General features: G+C 47.3%; 1 protein-coding gene across 11 annotated transcripts in view; it reads left to right on the top strand.

Annotated features, from left to right (window-relative positions):
* by (focal adhesion protein tensin) overlaps positions 1-23,671 on the top strand; it is a 392,943-nt gene that overhangs the window by 343,185 nt on the left and 26,087 nt on the right. For 7 of the 11 annotated variants that reach the window (XM_075679848.1, XM_075679850.1, XM_075679852.1 and 4 more), the window contains 15 exons: positions 820-1,022; positions 3,176-3,241; positions 3,771-3,881; positions 4,010-4,045; positions 5,431-5,679; positions 7,929-8,193; positions 8,840-9,151; positions 12,360-12,546; positions 13,252-13,379; positions 16,024-16,376; positions 17,843-17,913; positions 18,556-18,706; positions 18,824-18,866; positions 22,728-22,873; positions 23,352-23,438. In XM_075679848.1, the coding sequence (XP_075535963.1) occupies positions 820-1,022; positions 3,176-3,241; positions 3,771-3,881; positions 4,010-4,045; positions 5,431-5,679; positions 7,929-8,193; positions 8,840-9,151; positions 12,360-12,546; positions 13,252-13,379; positions 16,024-16,376; positions 17,843-17,913; positions 18,556-18,706; positions 18,824-18,866; positions 22,728-22,873; positions 23,352-23,438 (2,408 nt within the window). The remainder of the gene's footprint in view (positions 1-819; positions 1,023-3,175; positions 3,242-3,770; positions 3,882-4,009; positions 4,046-5,430; positions 5,680-7,928; positions 8,194-8,839; positions 9,152-12,359; positions 12,547-13,251; positions 13,380-16,023; positions 16,377-17,842; positions 17,914-18,555; positions 18,707-18,823; positions 18,867-22,727; positions 22,874-23,351; positions 23,439-23,671) is intronic. The other 4 variants (XM_075679849.1, XM_075679851.1, XM_075679854.1 and 1 more) reach the window with 4 other exon arrangements.

The following is a 23,671-nucleotide window of genomic DNA, read 5'->3' as shown; positions in this document are numbered from 1 at the left end:
TTACCCCCTACGCAACAAAGAGCTGTGGGAGGATGCCCTCCGCGACGGACCTCCCGAGGTCCTCCGAGCTGTGATACAGCGGGCTCGAAACATCGCCGGAATCATCTTAGGGTCCCTGGACTGAGGGTTCCTCCCACACTGCTCTCGCCGTTCAAATATTAATAATAAAGGTGTTTTACTCTCCGAGCTTTGAAACCAATCGCGAGGATCACAAAGGCGGAGCCGGTGCCATTGCTGGCAGCGGCGAATTCTTTCAATGAAAAATGCAGCACCGAACGGCAAGTACCTTAATCGCTAACGTCGAAGCAGCTTTCTCCCTGAGTATTTCCAGACTATTCAGAATCTCGGAGAATTCCCGGTTTTCGTTGTTTTTCTGGTTTGTAGACACCCTGAGTTAGTAAGGATATGTTTATAGCAGTTTATACAACTGATATGACTATTAACTTTACTGCGTATTACACTGTAATAATCTGCTGTCGCAATCAGTGCTCCACCTTTCGGACGAAACTGCGCTTTTTTCATGTCTGGCGAAGTTTAAATAGTGGTTATGACGCAATAACTTCTGATGCCTCTGCTTTTCTGCTTTTTTTTTGTCAAATTGAAAGGTCACGTATACCAAAGTAAATGTATTGCGTGAGGTATAGTTTGGAGGTACCCAGAATTATGGAAACATGCACTTTAAATAAGGGTTACAGTGGTTTCTTTCGCTTTCTTTTCGACGTACCCTGGCCCCAATCATGTATGCAGTCGCATTGGCATTCTATTTACGTGTCAAGCATGACGTATTCGTGTGGCTACATATCGCTCTGATGTGTGCAGCGTGGCCACGGACGGTTCCCGGCGACTGGTGGTGCCGCTGGAAGCGAACCAGGCGCTTCGGGGTGACGTGCTCATCAAGTGCTACCACAAGAAGCAGCGACCCGCTGGTCGGACACCCATCTTCCGGGTGCAGTTCCACACGTGCACGCTCGAGGGCGGCAAGGTGTTCTTCGCGAAGGCGGACCTCGACGACGCCGTCTCTGGTGCGCCACCGCAACTGCCACGCCCCCTTTTCGCCCGATCCCAACGCCATCGACTTTGTCTCTCGATAAAACCTCTCTGGACTCGTCACTCCACATGATTGTAACCCTCACGTGATTTAATGTTGCGCAATCGTGCGCGCTCACGGAGTTGAGGTGGAGGGCTTTTAGAACAAACGTTCTTTTAACTTGCGCTGCTACTTCTGTGTGGATGACGGCTTCGGCCATTGACGCGTCGTGCTCTTTTCGTCTCTGTTCGGAGTGTACTTCAGCAGTTAATCTACTCTCAACTCTGAGAGCGAACTCAGGATTAGAGTGGCTTTCGTATACGGCAACACTGCGAGATTAGTGATGCTTCAGTCTGCTTAGAAGTTCTAGCTCTATCCGCATGTTGTTTTCTCTCGCCCTCCAAAGATAGGAACGTGATTATGATAGGAAAATCAGCCTTTCAGAGAGCATCACCACATGGAACATTGCGCAATGTCAATGAGTAATTTTGAAATTTAAAATAGCACGCCCGCATAGCTCAGATGCGCTATTACAGCATGAAGTATTATGCTCTTGAGTCGTGACAACACGATACATACAGGGTGTCCCGGATAACGTTAGCGAAGCTATTAAACATAAGATATAGAATCTACCAGGACGCAACCAATAGTATTCTGTCATCAGTAACGTACCGCACCAGGAGGATCTTTTTTTTGCGTAATTGAGCTATCGATAGTCAGGTAACATTAATTAAGGAGCTTTAAGTTAGTCAATCGAGGGCGTGAATTTTGACACAACAGTAATTGTGTTTTAAAACACCTCCTTCAGAGTTTTTCAGTCTGCTATATATCGCGTAATTATTAAGGCGAACACCTCAGATGGCTCATGGGACGAAAATTTGACCGTCCGGCGTTATGGCACCAAACTTTAATGGCACTAAAATTGGGCGTCGTACCCACGAGCTTTGATGTTAATTACGGCAAAGTGAATTAAGGCAGAGTTTATTAAGATGGAGTTAAGACACTCAAACCCCGACCTTTGGTGAGAGTGGAACCCACGAACTTTGGTGTTAATTAAGACGAAATTAAGGCACAGTTATTTAAGATACAGTTGATTAGGGTACTCGCACCCACGACCTCTGATGGGAGTCGCACCCACTTGGAGAAATGGGCGAACCGGTCATTTCTGCAAGTTGAATTCCAAATGAGATCGTGAGGGTCAGGAGTCGAACCCAGTGCCTTTGGTGTTAATTGGGGCAAAGTGAATTAAGGCGCATGTAAATAAGCTAGAGTTAATTAAAGCACTCGAACCCACGACCTTTGGTTGGAGAAAACAAGTATAGGAAGTAATAACGGATTAGAATGAAAATGTCATGTAATGAATGTCTCGTGAACGCGCTGTCTTCCGCCTCCATTCTCTTTAGGGTATGCTGAAGTGACTGTCAACTTTCTTTCCGGCTTATGAAGCCAACGCGCGAAATATGAAAAGAGCCGCATGATTACTCGTCCGTGCGCCGCGACACCAGCGGCGCCAGGCAGGAAGAACAAACTCTTCTCCGTGCCTGGCGCGGTGGTCACGTGAAAGTGTCGAGGCATCGGCATTGGCGTTGGCCGCTGCGAGCTGCCTTTCCCGCGTGCAGCGCGAAGCCAGTGCGGTGCGCAGCGGCATCTAGGAGGACAAAGGCGGTGGCTGCAGAGTTCACTTTTTCGAGTAGCGCCCGGCACCTCTGGTGTCGCGGCGCACGGACGCGTAATCATGCGGCTCTTTTCATATTTCGTGCGTTGGCGTTACAGTGCGGAAAAATATAATTACGCGAGACATAGCACACTGAAAGCAATTGAATCGAATGTTTTAAAACACAATCATTATTTTTCTATCAAAATGCGCGCTCTCGATTCATTAATTAGACGTTTCTTAATTAATATAATCTAATTATTGATATTTTAATTATGAAAGAAGTCCTCCTGGGGCAGTACGCATCTGCTGACAGAATACCATGGGTTGCGTCCTCGCATAGCCTATATCTTATTTTGAAGAGTTTGGCTAACGTTATAGCTGGGACTCCCTCTATACTTAGTTACATTTCATGGGTAAAATTATTATTATAGCTCAACCATCCAAGCCCCCAGATTGTTTCTTAATAGATTGATGAACATCTTTTGAAACAGATCCACGGTTTCCGGACGATGGTCAAGTGGAGTTGCTGTTTTCTGATCGACCTGATGACTACAGAGGTAAACGGGAGAAACACATCGTTATTAAGCTTACTGTTACTAAATGTTGCTTGCTTGCTTCTGATGTTCTTTCACAAACGTATCAGTTGTGAATTGATAACGCTTCTTTTTTTACCACACGATATTTAGGAGATGTTGGCGCCTTTACTCGGAAACGGCTGCTCCTTTTCAAATAGCATGAATTAATTCTACTAGTAAAAACGAAAAAAAAAAGAAAGAAAGCAAGGTTGCACTGAACAAAAGTGTCACTCCAATGAAAAAGTCATATAAAACACGCGAACTTTATCATTTCACATAACTTACAACTTATAACAGAAGTCATACAAAACACATTGAAACGTAAGATTGTGGACAGTTCACGACAGAAGTAACATAAAACGCACTGTAGAGTAGTCTGCTCAAAAGGGCACACGAAAAGACAAAGTCAGCTCATAGAAATACAGGAACACCCGTACAGGATTTAGCCGCTGTTTTGCGTTAGTTTTGTTGGAGCATTACTTTCTCGACTTGACCTTTCTCGTTCTTGCAGGAAATGGTTCCGTGACCGAGATGGTCAGTACAGCCGACCAGACGAAAGATCCACTGGTCAGACATGATTCGTACGAGAATTTTGACCTGATTCACGAAGACAGCCAAAGTGGTAAGCATCTATCTACGCTGAATGCTGTACTACTTGAATATCATGAGGTGTTGTCAGAACCACTGTCCCGGAAAGGTTTGCTTTAATACCTTGCTAACAATCTTTTTTAAATTTTATTTTTATTTTAGATCTCGACGATCTGATTGAGTCAACCAACATTTCTGGTAGGTGATGTCATTGCATGATATTAAGCATGCAGTATTGATGCGCCTGCTTCTGCTTCTTGTGGTGGTGCCTGCTTGCATGGTGTATCTCTTTATTTGAGAGCATGCTCTGAGACTAAATTTTGCCTTGGTTAACGCTAATAGCTTTCGCTAAATGTAGATTGATGAACGTAGTTTGGCATTTATGTACGACTGTAGACCTTAACTTTACCGCAAATGAAGGAATGACATGTTATCAAACAATCGCACTGTTTACAAAAAGTAAAAATGGAAATATGCCGCGAAGTTGTTCGTAACCACAATGAAATAAAACCTCGACTGATCTTTTAGATAAGGTTTCGTTTCTGTATCTCCCTCCGTAGTACTTATTTACATTTTATGACCGCTCAAACGCAAAGCGAGTACGGTGTCCTCGCCGCACATGTCGCGCGCTTATTCTAGATTTCTATTGAGAAGTTCATAGAACCGTAAGCTCAATGACTTCCAGCCGCTTCAGCTATGCCAGTTATACTTTATCTGGCTTCCGAGCAAAAGCTTAGTCAGGGCCACATTTGCGTGAAAAAAAAAACAAGTAAAAACAAAGAGCTAATGACTGCGCAATACGTTACAGTAGGATCGAACACAAGTGTGTATGTACTGTATTATTGTATGTAATGAAGGCTACCTCTGACCGCATAATCGGTAGAGCACCGGAACATCGAGTTCCGGAATTCCTTTACAGACACTTGTGACTTTTGTGAGCTCGAACTATTTCCTATGTCGCAGAAGCGTAAACCCCACCGGTCAGGGCTCCGAATTGCGTCATTTGTTTGACGCACCAAAAGCGTCCACCGTGACCATGCCCACTATAGAAGCCTTGACTGCGGCCTTATTTCCGTTGGGGCTGGTGCAGCTTTCTTTCTCGTCCTGCTCCAGGCTATGGTAGCTTCTGTGCGTTGACGCTACGCGCGCCGGCAATCGTCTGCAGCTAAACTAAGCTTCATTCTTTCTGCAAGCCGGTCATGACGGCGGCCCGTGTGCTATTACAACTGATTGTACATGTAGAAAGGCATGACATCAATTTTCACTACGTAAAACATGCTACTGACACTAATGGAAGCGCACAAGCAATCAGTACTGTATTTTATCTCGAGTATCATAACCACATTTACGTGGTCTTAGTTTTCATTAACGAAACCGTAAACTTCGCTGCCAGCCCGAACGCCATATACACTGCCTATTAGAGGGTCGTGCATCAAAAACCCTTTATCCTGCTGCGGTAGGCAACGGTGCGGTGAGAGTCCTGTCTGTCCCCTTGCTGTGCTCTGAGCGGTGGCTGCGAGCGCTGCCCCGTCCCGCTAACCCGGCTAACTGCCCGTGTGCTCGGCTCCTCTCCCGGCTTCCAGTTCCCCACGCAGAGGGTCCCCTTGACGGAAACCTCTACGCAGTGGTGTCCAAGGCGGGCAGGCAGCCCGTGGACGGCGGCCCCTTTTCCCCCTCCTCTCCCAACGCCGCCGCCCCCGACACTGACGTGCTTGACGGGCCGCACACTGTGAGCATGGACTCGGGCATCTCCTCCTCTTCAGGCCTGCACAATTACGGAAACCCTAGCCCGCAGGGGCTGCTCCACAAAGTGCCCAACGGAGGCACCGTCGGTGAGGGTCTCTGTCGTCTCTGCCTCTGTACTCCGGCCGCTGGGGACGGCGGGGCGATCGCTCGCATTGCATGTCACTCACCTTCGCACGGCGGTCATTTTCTTGGCCAGGAGCCGATGTAGCTTAGACTACGTTGCGTTCGTACTGCATTCATATGTACATTGACACCATTGTGTTGCTGGGTTGAGGTTACGTTACTTGATTGCATTAACGGGATAGCGCACGTCGCGCCACCCTCGATCCTTACACTTTAAAGCATTACTGCTGGAGAAATGTGTGAATGTTTGCAACTATTTCGTCTTTGCTGCGCCAGACAGCTTTTGTAGCTTTTCATGTAGAATGATCTTAAGCGAACACATATTTTTATGTTTTTTCTTTTCTCCACACCACGCGTGTGTTACAGTTTCAGCTCCATAGTACCCGGACTAACTGGCCTGCAATCTTGACCAAAATAGCTAGTTGGGTGAGTCGGTTTAGCTTATTGAGACGGATGATTTGCGTAATAAAAGGGAAGGAAAAATTAGAGCGATGGGACACACGCGCTATTCGTGCCCCTTCGTTCTAATGTTCTGCCCTGGTTTATTAAGTGCATCATACATCTCTTTGCGCAATTATGAGCTGAGGTCGCCGTTGGAGACACAGATTACACGGTGCAAAGCGGTCGATGGTCGTTCGTGGACAATAGCTCCGCAGTTTCCTCACCTTATTGAATGTTTTGTGTTGCCTGACACTTCCACCTCACAGTTACATTCTATTACATCTGCAGCATATGCAGTCACAGAATTGACGCAAACACGTGATACATTTGAAAATATGGGGTAGAAAAGGAGGCGTATCTCAAGTATTTGTCAAGTATTCCTATCTTATACTTGCGTTCGCGCGCGTACCCATCAAATATTAGTTGTGAATTATTTTTGAACGAACGACCACTATGCAGGCTATATTTAAGGCCCGCGACTACCTCTCGTAGCACATTGTCTTCGTGCTTTCAGTCCTTGCAGAATATATTCAAAATCATTATGCTCCTGCCTGACTCAAGGCAGAAGCTGTCGCAATGGCCACGAAATGAGGACCTCGCGGCGCCAGCGCTGCTCCGAGGTCCATAAACTGGGGAAAAAAAAAAAAAAAACGGAGCCATTCCACTCTGTGAAAATGGGTGACCAGCGGAGCTATATATATGGTGATGAATTTGTTGACTGAAAGTAAGAGACATATACCAGAATGAGTTTCGTTTTCTTTCACGATTTTTTGCTGTTTTTTTATTAAATTGCATAGTCAATGCCTTTCTTTTTATTTTTAACCTTCTTTTGGTTCCTTCTTTAGATTTATTATTTGGTCATCAAGGTGATTGTCGCTTTATGATTGCTATGATATACGGCCAGTGGCTCTGTGGCGACACTGGAAAGGTTCTTGGCCAATGTGAGGTCTATACGCGACCGATGACGTGTGGTGGGCACATTGAGGTTTGTGTAAGATTGAGTGCCGAACCTTTCCCAGAGAAACGAACCATTTTCCGTCTGGTCGAGACACGTCTATGTTGAAATCAACCACAATTACGATGCGGGTGGAGTCAGTAAGGGTGATCCAAACAAAGGTGCATACGCTTGGCATTTGCGGCACGGTCTTCGTCTATATTACGTGCCGCCCGCCGTCGCCGCGCACATGCCCGCTTCTATTCACGACGGTGTTCTTCGTAGGCGCGCGGTTTTTCCGCAGTCCTCACCTCACGCGGCGTACCCATTGCACAGGTGGAAGGGAACTGAGATAGAGTTACGTGGTTTGCCTATAGAGCCCGTGACGTCAAACGGCAACCCATACTAAACTGTCTATTCCAGTTTTACTTTTTTTTTATAGCGGCGTTTTTTATCACGATACGTTTTGACTCTTCTCGCGATTAAACGCAGCTGGGGTGTACCCGGCGATTCGCTTTCGCTATCTGCTATTTAGCCCTTTTAGCTCTGGGCTGGCCGTCGTCTCTTTTGCCTACGCACACAAACCGCCAGAACCTGACGTATAACAGCTCCGCTGTGAAAAATTTCTTCATTTGAGATTCCGAGCATCAGGCGCGCTACAGAAGATTCTCCACAGAGTTCAATTCCAAGTCTCGCGTCTCGCATATGGTGGCTTCGACGCTTTAGGGAAAATCCTTGCGTTTCGTAGACGCCATTGACATCTCGAAGCGAGTAAGCGGACGGCCTTTCACGCCTGTTCCCGCTCTTTTCTCTCTTTTGTTGCCATGCTTGTCACAGAAGTGGAAGTGCACCACTCGGCTGACGGTGGCCACCCGCATCAGCAGCAGCAACACCACCACCACCAACAACAACAACAACCAGGGCGGAGCCCCCTGCGCTCGGAGCACGCCGAGTTGGACGACCTGCTGGACGGCATGCTGCGCGAGATCCGCTCCATGCCCAACCACCCGGCGTCCCCGCCGCCCGGCAGCGGCCGCACTAACCCGTCGCACTCGTACGGCACGCTGCCCCATGGCAGCCCCAGCTCGCTCTCAAATCCAGGGTGCGTGGCTCGGGGCGAACATTGATTTTTTTTTCTGTCTCTGGGACGAACTTCCTTTAAACAATGTTCTTCTTTTTTCTTTCGCCTAAGAATTGTATTATTTAATGGTCAGATAAACCGCATCACTGCTTTTTGATCACTAAGAATTCCTTTAAATTGGCGCAAAAATATTTTATTCTTTGTTTGAATTGTACATTTTCAATCATTTTTGTGCGCGAGCTTTTAAAATGCTTCTTACTCGGTATGATACCTAAACAGATGTTAGAATGTTTTACACAAACGGAATAGTGATAGATTGTGAATAAACGAATACTAGTAAACTTGCTGAATCCTTGCAGTATTTTGAGAGATAGAAAGAACGAAAAAATATGCAGATCCAACGCACTTGTTGGTATCTATGGTTGAATCAATGCGGGACTAAAAGAAACTATAAAACAAAGAAATAACTTCGCTCTAAAATGGTTTTCTCGTGCAAGCAAAAGAAGTGTAAGAGTACTAAGAGTGCATAGAACCGAGTTTATATACCGATTTAAATTTCACACCAGTCGTATCTTGTGATGGAGAAAACCAGAAGTGTGTGATGTGAAGAGCCAAGAAGTGGCGCCGCCGCAACGAGTAAGTCTCGTCGTGCGTGGCTCCCCCGCAGTCACGGCACCATCTACTGTTCGTACACGTCGCGTACCACGTCGTCGGAGCCCCCGACGGCAGCGCAGCGCAACGGCGGCGGAGACCACCTGGCCGGCTACCAGCGCTGGCCGCTGCAGCACCAGGAGCCCGACGGCCGGTCGCCGGACAGCGGCCACCGCACCACGTCGCCCTTCTCGTACGGTGTCGAGTACGGAAGCCCCGCGCTCAGGCGCCGGCGAGCGCACTCCGAGTCGGCGAGGGATTCGTTCGAGGATCGCAGCTACGGCACGCTGCGAGACGCCTCGCTCAGCCCCGAGCCTGTGGTCGGAAGGTGAGCGCGCTTCGTTAGCATTTTTCCGCGACGAAATGGGACGAGGAAGAGCAAGCCGACAGGTGTCGGCGCTAAATTGGGTAACCCAAGCATTCGAACAAGGGAGAGACACGTGCATTGATGTTTACTACGTTTGCGGCTATCCAGAGCCCATGATTCCTGACGTGTGTTCTTGTATGTTCATTGTATGTTCCTGTATTGTGGGTATGGTCTCTGTATACGTTTTCCTTCTTATTGCGCTAACATTCCAGGCGAATTTATGCCGTCGATGTCTATGCCGTTCATGCCGTTATGCCGTTCATGCGGCACCGTTGGGTTCCGCATGAAGTCCAAGTGCAATGAGATCGCACCTCACACGCCGCATGCTCTTGGTACGAGCAAGTCCGTGCGAAAATGAGCCGAGAAGGATAGTGGCTTGATGCGCGCCGTCCCCTGCGTGCCCAATTTTGCGGGTCAGCTGATCAAACGCGCGCAAGGAAGGGAGGGCGAGGAGTTGAGTCGCGTTTCCTCCTCTAGTCCGGCCGTGGGTCCGCGCGGCCGTTCGTGCGGCTGAGCGAATACGCGGCCCGTGCGCCCTGTCTTGGAGGCAATCTTCGTCCGCTGCAAAGTTGGGCGAGCCGAGAGGGCTGGAGGGCTTCACCTGCGCTGTCTTCCTGCGTGCCTAGTGCCCGAAGGTCGCGTAATCTCAAGTTTCAGAGACGCCTTGAAGCGACAGGCGGCACAAAGTGTTCGCTCACCGAGGCTGGGGCTCTTCATCACGTCAGCCTTGTGACAGCGAGCGTTCAAGGCCATCGCGTGGCATCTGTTCATGTTTACCTGTGTGCGCGGGCCACCATGATCGTTAACTTATTAAGGCGAAAGGCTTAAGTGGCTCATACCCCCCGATGTTGTGGAAAACTCTGCATGTGGCGCAGAAGGCGATGTGAGCTCTCCTCGCACAGACCGGCGCTCGTGCCACTGCTCACGCATTCGGCGTCGTCTTACGCAGCTGGCTCCGATGCCGCTCATCATGCAAAAAGAAGGCAAAGTTAATTAAGGTGGAGTTAATTGAGGCACTCCAATCCACGACCTTCGGTGAGAGTCAGACTCTCGAGCTTATGTGGAAGTCGAACCCGCGATCTTTGGTGTTAATGATAACTAATTAATGTGCAGTTAATTAATACAGAGTTAATTATGGCGCTCGAACCCACGACCTTTAGTGTTAGTTATATAGGGCAAAATTAAGGCACAGATAATTAAGGTAGCGTCAATTAAGGCACTCGTACCCACGAGCTTTGATGAGAGAAAACAAGTAATGAGAAGCAACAACGCATTCCAATGAGAATCTCAAGCAATTTAATAAACGCCTCTGGTCCATACAGATTTCGGCACTCAAGGCCTTAAGGGCTTTGCTGAAGTTTTTAAGGGCCTGTGAATTGTGCGACCGCCTTTGAACGTTGTACCGCGTAGCATCGCGTTACTGTGTAAACTTTTCTGTTTCTTTTTTTTTCTTCTTCTTTCTCCTTTTATTCCATTTACCCCTTTCCCCAGCGCAGGGTAGTGCTAGGGAACGGGGTAAAGGGTTCCCCAGCGGCTGGCTACGGGCAGGGTAGCCAGCCGGTACTTACACTGGCTAACATCCCTGTCTTTCCTCACCTTTTGTCTCTCTATCTCTCTTGAGCGCGCAGGCTTTCGCCTTCACCCGCTTTAGAGTATGCTAAAATAACTGCCATTTTTTAGTAAGCGAATGCTTACTGCAATTTATGCGTCCGATAAAACTAGGAGCCTTTCTTCGTGTAGTTGCTCAGTACTTTGCTATCACTTTCAATGTTTCGCCTTTCGGGCGATAGCTGCAACTTCTTTTTTTTTCTTTTTCTTTTCTTCGCGTTGCATTGGGTTTCTGTTCTGGCTTGTGAACTTGGTGGCGTGTGTGCCGTAACTTGTGTACTATTTGCGAGCACTCGGCCTTGAGTGCTTTTTTTATCACTGTGAAAAACGTAACAGGGCAGCGCGAAAAAAAAAAAGAAACAAGAAAAAAAAAACAAGGACTATGAAAGGTACCAACACAGGATGGGCACAGATTCACGTACAGCGTTACCCGTTAACGGTTTGCGTACAACGGTACGTACACAGAACGGGCGCAGTCTTGTATGTACGTACCTTTCTTCGTCCTCGCTTTTCGCGCTGCCCTGTTATATGTTCTAGAATGCACCAACTAGCCCAAACAAGAGCTTTACTATCACTATGGCTTTGTTTCTCTATTTATCGCACGTCTGAGCAGAGGAGTAGCCGGTGCCTTTGTTCTCCTTACATACATATAACACAAAGAAGGAAAAGAAAAGAAGCGACAGCTGTGTAGTAATAAATTTTATAAATGTTGAAAGCTGCGTTTTTTTATAACTTTTCCTAGCAGCAGACAACTGGCCAGACACTTATGAAATGCAAGTAGATGGTGACGCCACATTAGTGGCGGTACGTTCAGTAGCGGTCCCAAAGTGAAATGGGGGTGAAATGCGAAAACACTCGTGTACTTAGATTTAAGGGCGCGTTAAAGAAGCCCAGGTGGTCGAAATTTTCGGAGTCCTCCACTGCGGCGTGCCTCATAATCAGAAAGTGGTTTTGGCACGTTAAACCTCATAATTAAATTTTTTTATGACTTATATAATCTCATCTCCGCTTGTTCTCGTTCCTGAGTGTTGATTTTTGAACATTTGCCGCCTTCCGTTCATTCTGATCTCGAACTTTCTCCCGGTGCTCCTTAAATTCTGTTCTTTTCTGCAAACTACCACATCGTACACTAATTTATCTACGCATCGTGCTAACTTTGCTGGTTCGCCTAGCGTGGCTAACTGCGGCAGCACCGTAATAAACACTTTCCTGTGCGTGTGCGTACATGTAAAAGCCGTGAGCTGTGCGTGATGCCGTGCCTCAAGAATGCATTGTAGAAAAGAAGACGTGATTGGCATCGGAAGCTCATTCTACTTGTCGTATACATTGCCATTTCAAATATGATTGTATCGAAGCTACTCAATTCGTGCGCGCTTGCAGTTCCTTCTTTCGCGTCTTCATTTATTTTCTGCCGTTTTCACCTCGTTATCCCTTTGGCCTGGTGTCTTTCGTATTCTTTGTTTCTTCTTTCTAGAAGCAACCTTGCTGAGGTTGGTTTCAGCGCCTGTATAGCTGCAAGCACTGTCAGGCTTGCGTGCGATCTACTGCCATTCTCTTACAGTCAGTCGTGGCTGCAAAAGCAACAGCAGAAACTGCGCGCCCGCCGAGAAGGTTCGTGGGAAGATAGGCATCGCAAGGAGAGACAGCTGATTGCCGAATTACGGACAGCCACCGCCATGCGTAGTCCCGAACCACCAAACGGGACAGTGGACATGTCACCGTTGAACGGCGACGTTGGAACGCTAAAGGTTCGTCCGCACGGTTTTATTATCATCATTGAGCTCCCTGACCAGTAACGCTAGCATATATGCTTACGCAATACCGCGCGATTTTGCATTTATTTTCTTGTTTCTCTGCCAGCTTCAGTATCTAGGCAAATTTATCGTCAGAAAACTAACGACAATGATGAAGTACATTGAATAAAATAAAAATAAGCAAATATATTGTCACAAAACAATCATGTTTTTTTTTATTTAAGTGATATTGATAACAAATACTTGGTGGTAAGGACCGCGAATTAGCGTTTTTTACAGAGTCCACTAGAAGTAACCGGCCAGGCCTTGAATATTAACAGGTATTAGGTGCATCATCGACAGTCGCGTGGAGGGAATCAGTTCCGTGTGCGTTCCGGTGTACAGCTAGGTGAACGAAAGACCGCATACGAATAAGCTTCCAGCAGGTTCTAACGGGCGGCCAGCTCTCGGACGTGCCGCGCGTCGTGCAGGAGGTTGCGTCGTAGCAAGTATTCCCATGTTTATGACGGAGCTGAAATTCAATATACGCGCTGAAGACGCGACTCTACTTCTGCCATGGCACCTTGTTCTGCGGCACCGAAGGTTCGATTCGTCCGAACATACGCAATGCACGCGTGTGCGAAACAAATTGCCAGCCTGCTGTAGCTCTGCAGCGCATAACGAGGCAGGAACGTGGCGGCCGTTCACGACCGCTCGCAGGGCACCAACTTCTCGACCCCGCTGCACATCCACACGAGCAGCAAGCCGCCGATCCACCGCGGCCTCAGTGCGCCAACGTCGCCCATCATCCCGTCGCGGACGAGCAGCCGGGATGTGACGCTGCGCAGGTGAGCGGAATAGAGTCCTTACAACTCTGCTGACCTTATAGGCTTGGTGACATGTGGGATTTTGCGCGCATGGCACTTCGTTGCCTGTCGTTTACTGCCATGTTTTCGGGCGTTTCTCAGTGCGCAAATCACGCCTTCTGTGGAGGTGAGCGCGCGTCTCTAGTTCGAACAGTTTAGAGCAGCTGCCTCACCTAATACAAACTGAACAGTTTAGTTATGAGCTTTTACGTCGCCGTAGTTCACTAATATCAGTTAATGTGAGCCGCCGGAAGAGGGTTCTTGAAGAAATTGCGTAACCTTCAACCTTAGGAAGCAAAGTGATGCTTTTATACCGCTTGAAGTCTGTCACATGGGTGGTGAAACAACGCAGTGATATTGTAAGAGACGCTCGGGCGGAGCAATTGCTCGCCTCAGTCGCCAGGCTAAACTCTCCCGTTGCTAGAACTAGCACCCACCACCACATAGGTGATTTTCCTGCTGTTGTAAAAAAAAAAAAATGCGTGTTATCATAGGCAGCTTCAGCCCCATGTTGTTGCGGTTTCTCTTGATAGATATTATTTCATGGTAATGTGGCCGTTCTACGTATAGCTGAAGGCTAAAATACAAGAACATACAGGATATTCACTGACTCTAAACTAATTTCTAACATTTGCCAACAAAAAGAGTCAGCATATGTTCTGTAGCCTCTTGGATTACACATCTTGGATTATTGACCATTTTCGCGGCGATCCCGCGGGCGTTGCCATGTTTGATCGCGTGATGATGCATTCATTGGTTGCTTCAGCTGCTTCAGTTGTTTACAATGGATATGCATGACGCCGGTACGGCTTAGCAAACCTCCTGTTTCTGGAGATATCGTAGATGGTGACTGGGTGAACGACACGAAGCTTTAGCCACAGCTTCAGAGAACATGTAAAAGCACTTTCGGAGCTGATTAAGCTATGTCCAAACGGCCTGAGAAGCGTATATGGTGCTTGTTCTAAATGCGGGGCTAAATATGTGTTCCAAGCTACCCAAACTTTCCGCTGATGAATTAATGAGGATCAGCGTGTTCTAATCTTCGTTCTTTATTTGACAAATACTTTGAAGCAGTGACTTGTCACGTTTCTGACTCAACAACGTCCCTCGGTTCGGTCAGTATGATTATTTTCTGCCTAATCGTTTTCGGGTGTGCTCAGTTCCGATGGATTTGTTCTTACTGCGCACAAGGCTTGAAACGTAGCTGTTCCGTGCATTGTAATACCTTGTAGTAAAGATGTATTATCGCTAGTAACTGGCTTACTCTTGTGGACCGTCACGAAACATTCAGCTTCGAGCATTCGTGTGCTGTCGGTGTAGTCCGTCATTTATTGTGCGTATAAAGTGAGCGTATATTCAAGTGTGCGCCCATTCTTGATACGTTGGCGATAGAGTTGGCGTAAGTTTGCGTGCCAGTTGAACTAGATGCGTGTAGATAACGTGGGCGAAACTTACTATGACACGAAGCGGCACTACAACGCTAGCGGATGAGGGAAATCTTTTATTCTCGGGCAAAGTCGTGCATCGCCAAGAGTCGGCAACACAGGCTGTCCTTATGTGGCAGCGGTCCGTGATCTTGCTGACAGGTTCATTCCATTCCTTAATATGCCAATCACTGTTTTCGCAGCCAACTACTGCACACATCTTCATTCCACCGCTACATAATTTGCAGCACAATTGGAGCACAGTGCGTTAGTTAAAACTCAGTTGTCTTTCCGACAGCTGATTGCACAGAAGCAAAGTAAAAGCGGTAATGGTTTGATATTCGTGCGCTCTCGCTGAGGCCACGTCCGGCGCGCCGCCGGAAGCGCCATCTTGTTTCTCTAGAACAAACTGCTCTGCGAAAATGGTCAATACATCTTCGTCTGTCCTTCGCTGGCGCACCACCATGAACGTTCAGCAGATCGCGTAGGTCTTTGTTCAACTAGATGTTCATGTTCAACACAGTGTCCGCATAATGACTCAGTGGCTGTGGCATCCTGCAACTGAGAACGAAGTCAATAATTTGCTTTCCGGCTGCGGTGGACGCGCGTTCCTATACGGTTGGAACGCAAAAATGCCCATGTGTTCAAATTTCTATGCATGCTCTAAGACCCAAAGTGGTCAAAAGATGCCATCTGTCGCATTCTGTAGCGGAGGTTAGATCTCGCATATTATAGCCAATCAATGGTTAACCACGCTCGGCTAACAATCAGCGCATTTCATGAGTCGCTCCTGCGGTATATATCTACATGAAACGGGCCTTCATACTTTTGTATGATTTCATTCCCATATTATGTTGTGTAACAGCCCATGCGAGAAAATATGTAGCCGCGCGTATTATGGTATGCTGTCTCACGCATTTATCATCAGATAAGCTATATTAGATCGATATATTAGCTCTTTGCTTGTTGGTTGCGCCGAGAGGGTTACGAAATAGGGGTCTCCTCAGCCTCCAGACGGCGCCAGCCAGTACGGAACGGCCTCTAACGGCCTCGAAGTCGCCAGGATGATTTGTGGCTTTATCTGGGTGCCATCGGGAGAGCGAACTTTCTTGTACTGGGTATTTCTTGCCGCGTGTCTTCATCGCGAACGCTTATTACCGTTAAAAAAGAAAATGAGATTCAAAACTCACGGTGCCCTGCAGGTATCCACAGTGGCAGCCGCAGCCGCTGCCGACAGTCGCGCAGCCCATCGTGCGCCAGAAGTCGGACACGTCGTTCGACCGGGAGAGACCGTTCATGGAGGCCAAGCGGTCACATCAGCAGGCACGCGACCAAATGGCGGCCGGCGACCCGGCAGGTACGTCTCCGCTCCGGCTCATCTCATCGTCGGTCGTGTACGGCGATCCTAGCGACCCCGCGCGGAGACCCGGCGTGTTGGCCGGTAGTCCGCACTCTGCCACTTCAGCTCCGCCGCCGAGGCGAGACGACATTCTGGCCATGTTGAACGACCCGCCGTTCTCAACTGCGGTGAAGGCGTCCTCCCCTGTCGAGACAGGTTAGCTCCTTCCAACTCGGTGGACCTTGCTAGAGAGAGAGGGCCGCCCAGTGAACACTGCCGCTAGGAAGTCGGTTGGCTTCTTATCGCAGAGAGACTGTATGGTTCGGCAGAACTCAATGAAATGGTAGCATTAGGACGGGTTCCCTTATCACTCACCCCGAGCAAAACGACAGAACAGTGTAAAATCAGAACGGCTGTTAACTCCAGATGAGGTTGAATGAATGACATTCTTGGTGGCTTATTGTCCTGACTTCGCTTTCTTTTCCCATTTGTAGTCCTTTTGAGTGAACCAACCTTCAAAGCTCGTGCCCATGACAGCACGACGCTTAGTTATTCTAAAGTGTATTTTCTTATTTCTCTCTTTTTATTCGTTGCAATAACGCAAGCGCCGAAGCAAAGTTTATACGCGTGCCAGTTGCGTAACTATACGATCGTCATCAGACAGGTTCGCTACACTGTCAATTTAAATGCTAGCTTTCGAGAAAAAGTTCCTTTGGCGGCTCTCTCTGCATCCTTCCATCAAGCAGCATGAGTGCGAATGAGTCCTGGACCTGCATTGCAATTTGCATCAAAGCACCTTTCGTCGACCTCCCCCGCTTATCGCGCGCATGATGAAGTGAAGCACCGACATGGACAAGCACGTGGCGCTCAGTGTCGTATGAATGCAGCGACTGCATTTGAAACGGACTGCTGCTTGCACCTGCTTGATTCGCCCAATAACTGACCTCCAGACAGCCATGTCGTTTCTGATTGACGTTGCCGTGGGAAAAAAACCATTGCGCGAGTTGGCATATCGGCTGTGCGGATTGTAGCGTATCGGTCGTGTCGCACTTAGGCACCTAACTGGTTTCTTCCATTTTTATTTCCATTTGCTCTTTTATCCTTATCATAAAGTTGTTTTTCTTAATCGAGGTCACGAATGCGGAATAGCTAACTATGACCCACTGCGCTTCACCAGCTAACCGGCGGCACTTACAAGCAGTTTCGACGATATTTGCATTTTGGTTTCCGTGCAGATGGCTTTGTCAAAAGAGGGCAGAATTATGTATACTGGTGACAGTAATTCAAGGTTGTCAACACGTATTTTTGCTTTTTAAATCGCAGTCACATTCTGTTGGATATTTTGGCACTGCCAAGAAGCTAGTACTATGTGACTAAAGCTTCGAAGCCTCAACTTGTCGCTCTTGAAATTCGTTTTATATGGCGCATTAACTGCACGCGGCTTTAGTCTCCCTGGCATTGTGGGGCGTATTGCTACAAGATATGCCTTTGTGTGAGCACTGTAAATATTATACGTCAAGCAAAGAAAAAAAAGTATTTACAGTGTATGTATGCTTCACCTGATATACATTAACACATTTATCAACATTTGCTTGACTGCATGACACCTTCAACTAAGTTTGCCCCGGAGCTGCATAGAAGTTCCAAGCATCATAATCTGCAACTGCATTTCCGTTTTGCAGCACAATACAAGGTAGAAGAACCGGTACAGTTACATGAGATGGCACCAATAGCCCAGTCAACTCCAAACAAGGTAAGACAATCAACAGGCTACAAAGATCTGAGCGCAAAATTTTTGGAAACATGGCCGCTGATAAATGACATTTTCTCAGTCTGGCTGCGCGATCGAAAATTGCTTTCGTGTGTTAAATAGTTTCTAATGGTTATAGTGTGCACGTATTACGCAAATGAGCACTTAACACACGTTGTGTGCGTGCATGTCGTCACGTTAAACTAGCGTTAGCTACCGAAATAACGTATATTTCGAAAGAATGTCGGCCGCGCCTGTCTTTTTCCTGTTCTTTTAGTCTTATGGATAGAAATAACGTAGAACTTATTTGACACGCTTGCAGGCAGGCGGGTAGACAGATGGGACGTTGAGTTAGCTTCGAACGGTCTTGCACGAGGGAATCGCAGACAGCCATATCCCCTGCTTTGACTCCTGCAATTTGCCGAGATGTCCTCCCTCGTGGCGGTGTTCAGTGCCCCTTCATCCAGTTCGTCACGCTTGTGTCGTTGTCGTTTGGCTGTACTGGAACGTTAAAACGGGCGGCGGCGTTTGGGCTGAACAGTGGCCGGCGTGCTTTTGCAATGGCCCGATAAATCCGCCTGCTGCAACTTTCTCGCTATTGTATATATCGGTGACAAATGAACTTATAGAATGCTTCTGGCGTAGTACACGCAGGACGACAGCTCCCTGGAAGGCTCCTCGCCTTGGCCCACGAGGGGAACGGACGACAGTCCGTCGGCCAGTCCTTCCAGCGCGACGGACCGGCCGGCTACGCCAGCGTTCCCTGTGCCTCCTAGGACGCCCTACATGAACCAAGGTGAGGCGCTAATCGCCCAGTGTACGCGGTTACTACTGCCGTTTCTGATCTTGCAGCGCTTCACCGCGTGTCAGCGTACACGACCTTGACTAACCGCCGTCTTCTTCTTCCACGCAGATTCGTCGGGAGGACTGCCGCCGAAAAGCCCAACCCTCTCTCGGTGAGTGAGGCGCAGTGGCCTGGTCGTGTGTGATGTGCTGCATAGCTTTCCATATCAATTGTCGCTTCTGGTGTACTTTGTCGACTTCCGCGATTTCTATTGCTCATTCCTGAAACACACCGCGGCCTAATTAATATCGCGCTGGCTTTGTACGTAGATTGGCAGCGGTAAGTCAGCACTCCGTGCGTGTGTATATGCTGGCACCTCGCACATGTTTTATGTGCATAGGCGGTTGGCATTAAGCTGCACTGCGGTTATGCAGCAGGTTATACAGGTTACATAGGTTATGCAGTAGCATACGCAATATAACTCGAGTACTTTCTGAAATTGAAGCAAGAAAATAGTCCCTATCTCCTTTACTAGACTTTCAGAAACGCCGATGTTTCGTCCACGAAGCGCGGTGTGGAGTTGCGCTTGCTATCACTCGGACCGCCGCACAACGCATGTTGTGGCCCGAGTAAGAAAGAGTCTTAAAACAGCTCAGTTCCGAGAAAGCCCTCGGATTTCTCCTTGCCGCCAGCAAGGATGGCCTTCTGATCCGTACCGCGCCTAAAATGCGGCTTTTCTTCGACACGCACCCCAGGAAATCTGCCACCAATGCTCGGCGCTGACTTTGAACTCGCCGCGCATGCACCCATGCCGACGTCGCTCGTATTTTCGGATTGTGAATTATCGCTCGCTATCGACGCGGAACACTGCGCAACATTTCTTCTCCACCTTTGCCTCCCTCGTGGCGTGGTCGATCTGCGGATGTCGCAGTTCGTGGTGCTTTGTCTATGGTGCGGCGAGGAGGCTGATTGAAACGGCATACATAGTTGAAGGCCAATCGGGGATTATGTAATTTGCGAAAATAACCAATCGGTAGCTGGCTCACGAACTTGACTAACTTGAATTGTTTTCTACAATTTCCTGCCATCGTACAGTCAACCACAAAAGTTTACGGGCCACGGGATTTTGTAAAACGTTGAATTTCCGAGCAGCCTGTAAAAGCAGCCAGTAAAACCGGACATGACTATGTTGCTCACATATGCTAGCAGCGGCTAGAAATGCAAACACCAGGCTCCGTTGTGAGGCTGTTCAGATATTAAGCTTTTTCTCAGATTCCTTGGTACGCAAAATTTTATGCGTGACTGAACGCGCTATCGTTGTTTGTGGGTTCACGTGCGTAATGGCTTCATGCTTCTAGTTTGAGCATTCCGAACAGCGTGTAACCATACCCAGAGCCGTTTTTTGGATCTAAATGTTTGATGGTTTTCACTTTTACTACTACTACTACTACTACTACTACTACTACTACTACTACTACTACTACTACTACTACTACTACTACTAATAATAATAATAATAATAATAATAATTGCATTTCATTGCAATACCGCTTGAGGAGTTGTGCGTGTACGATTTGTTCTAAAAAACAGGAACCAAATTGGTTATAGGGGACCCGAATGACTATATCACTCTAAGAAAAGTTTCCACCTTTTGGAGCTTACCTTGTTCTCAAATGATAATCGTCATCTCGCGTGTCTTTTCTTTCTTCAACGCTGCGCGCGCGTTACTTACAGACGACGAATGGCACGCATGCTATTATGCGTGACAGCATTCTTGACAGGAAAGTAGCAAGCCCAGAATTTCAAAGAAATGCGAGCAAGACAGATCAGTTACTGCTTGGGGACGAGATACTCCCCAAAGGGGGTAAACTTTCTTTTTTACCGCGTATATACCTATGGGCATAGTTTCTCACTTCAACACCTAGAGGGAAACCTGGTGCCACCGTCTATGGGAGTTTCCTAAGGGGCGCTGTGCTGTCGTGGGAATGACGGTAAATGTGTCTGCGAGGCTTGTGTAGGCTGGTGTTGTATGAGGCTTCGTCTAAAACGTGGATATGGCTGCAGAAATAATGCGTTCATAAAGTGAAATCTTCATAAAAGGTTTTTATGTACTCCTAATACGTCTTCCAATTATGTTTATTCACCTACAATGCATAACCATGCGAAAAAAAGCTAGAACAGGCAACAAACTGTTCCAAAGGATGCGCGAATCTTGTCTTCTGTCGTCCAACTTTAGCGGCTGGCTGAGACTTTTTACGTTTCATTTAATTGTGCATGCAATAACAAGTACTCATAATTAAACAAAACTTGTTTTTGTGTAATAATAAAGCTAAAGCAGCTTTTTGTATGTTGTTTTAGTAGAAAATTAATCATTGTGACAGATGGAATGGTGCTTGGCTTCAAGGTGTGCTGGCTTTCCGAGAACGGTGCCAATCCGAAGCCACAGTATACCCTCATTCCCATGTATACCACAGCGTATCCCTCTAGAGGTTTCCCTCTAGGCAATACAGTCAGAAACTCTTATGCCGATAGGTAAATATGAATTGAGGCTGATTGACTACAAAAGTTGATCCACTCATACCTACAGCCAAACAAAAAAAGCCTGTGTTTTCAACGGCGCAGGAATATAAGCCTGGCTTCCCTGGTAATGTTACCACCTTGTGCGCCTTCATATTGTTAGCCATATTGGCAGCTATGGTGTACTTCGGTTTGAATTAATGGACTGGCTTCCCGAAATCATCTAGACTGCACCGATCGCACTAATAACTTACTACAAACGAAAATATCGAGTTCTTGATGGCGTACGCTGTGTTCTTTGTTTCACTAAACCTGAAAAACTTTTCTTGCATGCACCTTTTTCCTGGCTTTTTGCATGTTGCTGGAATCCCTGCTCCACTTTTATTTTTGCCCGGCTGAATTGCATAGTCGCCTGCGTAACTTCAGCGCCTCTTTTCGAGGAGAGTTTTTTGCTTTGAGGCCAGCACTGCGGCGGCGATGCTTCTCCAGCGCTCACCTCTTGCGCAGGTATTTACCACCATGATGCAAGCTTAATTGGCCAATTCTTTTGGCTTTTCTTTTCTTTTCTGTGCTATTGCGCTAGCGAAAATTTATAGTCGACCGAAGTTGAAGTTTACTTGGACAGCATAAAGAAACAGTCGCAACATAAAGGCAAATGAATGCCTGACAAAGTGTCGAGACTCCTTGTTACAAAATAACAATACAGTCACAGCGTTACAGCAAAAAGGAGGGAAATCATACACATTGCATAACTACGTGCTAGAGTAATTGCATTAGAAAAAGTTGTTAAGATGCCTTACAGTATATTATCAATATCTGAAACATACATGCAGTGTATATAGACATAAAAAATTATTGATACAAGGAATCAAGGTCTCTGCGGCCAACAGAGTGGCAGTGCTTTTGCAAACATTTGTGGTTTCGATATGGGCACGACCCCAGTGCGCTCACTCGGATTGGAGTATCTTGTGCATGCCCATTGTCGCTGGTCCCGCACGGACGCCGTACCGCAGTCACATTCACCATCTTAACCGTTACGTTGTCAAATATATTTAAGCGGGATCGCAAAATCCTGTGACGACAATCTAAAAAAATATTGCCATTTATAAAAATAATGTTGTCTTTGGTTGCGAAGATGTAGTGGTGTAATTGCATGTTTGACCTTCTAAAGCCAGATAGCTGCCTGGACGGAAGCAGTCAAAGCAGCAATACTTGTTCTTTCATCTTCTGGCTTCTTTGTGACCCATTGCGTTGGACGAATTGTTTCTGCTAGTCATTTGCTGCTGACTGCCTTATCTTACTAACTTGGAGAATCTGAGAGTTATGCGCCAATCGCAAACCGCCGTTTCCTTTATGGAGTTCCAACCGCGATTCGCTCCCTCCCACTTCTTGCGCTAAGGAGCCAATCACAACAAAGAAATTCGATCCCGATCGGGCTCGATCGCAATCAAAAGTGCGCCATGTGACACCCGTTTTACATAATTGCTTGGTCCATTCATCGCTGCCTCCTTTTCAGTCGGAGGAGCCCCTCGCCAGCCACCGTGAGTGCCTTGCAGCAGAGCCTGCCGCAATCTTCGGGACTTCCGACAAGCCCCAATGGCCAAAGCTCTCCGACCGTCTATTTCGGCCAGTCGAGAAGATCAAGCATGCTCTCATTGACAGGCGAGTATACTGCGGCTTTCCAAACAGAGACTTCCTGGCCTTTACTCCCATTGGAGGGACATAAATCATAATAAAATGCAATAGTGTACCCACCAATAATCGAGTTTAACGTCAACCTGCTGCGCCCCGATGGCAAGCAGATTCTGTCAGAAAGGTGTGGAATTGAGTGCTACACGGACGTCAATGTGCTGACCACGCGTCACCGGTTGTGTATAGATTTAACCTTTGACAACAACATGTCTAGCATAGCTGTATGAACGATTGCGGTGTACCACAGAGACCACAAAGCTATGGTCACTGTGCCAGTGAATGAGACAAAATAAAGATGATAAAAACCATGAAGTTACGTGGGTGTGTCTTTATGCCAATAACCATATAAATCAATATAGTTGTAATATGGTCATCCCAATACAGCTTCGCTGGTTATCGTGCTTCACAGAATGGAAGGGTGCTAATCCTTTTCCCTTTCCAATTGCAGACTCGCCTGAAGTCATCCATCACCACCCTGTTTTTGTGAAGGACACCTCCAAGTATTGGTACAAGCCCAACATCAGCAGGGAAGAAGGTATGTGTTTGTCTAGAAGATTGAAGCAGTTGGACACATCTTGTGCGCCTCTCTAGCATCATAAAAAGCTTTGTAAAAGGGACAAAATCCAGGAGATGAACCAGAAAGCCCATATAGCCCATAACAAACCCATATAGCTAACCACGAAGGGGTTTTGTTTACTACAAAGCGCTCGCGCAGGGAAGGGGTAAATGGAATCTAAAAAGAATGTTCTAGGGGTTCCCTGCACATTA

This window comes from Dermacentor variabilis, chromosome 2 (genome assembly GCF_050947875.1).
Source record: "Dermacentor variabilis isolate Ectoservices chromosome 2, ASM5094787v1, whole genome shotgun sequence".
NCBI classification, from domain to species: domain Eukaryota; kingdom Metazoa; phylum Arthropoda; class Arachnida; order Ixodida; family Ixodidae; genus Dermacentor; species Dermacentor variabilis.
Note: the sequence above shows the minus strand (reverse complement) of the source record. Positions and strands in the feature narration are given on the sequence as shown.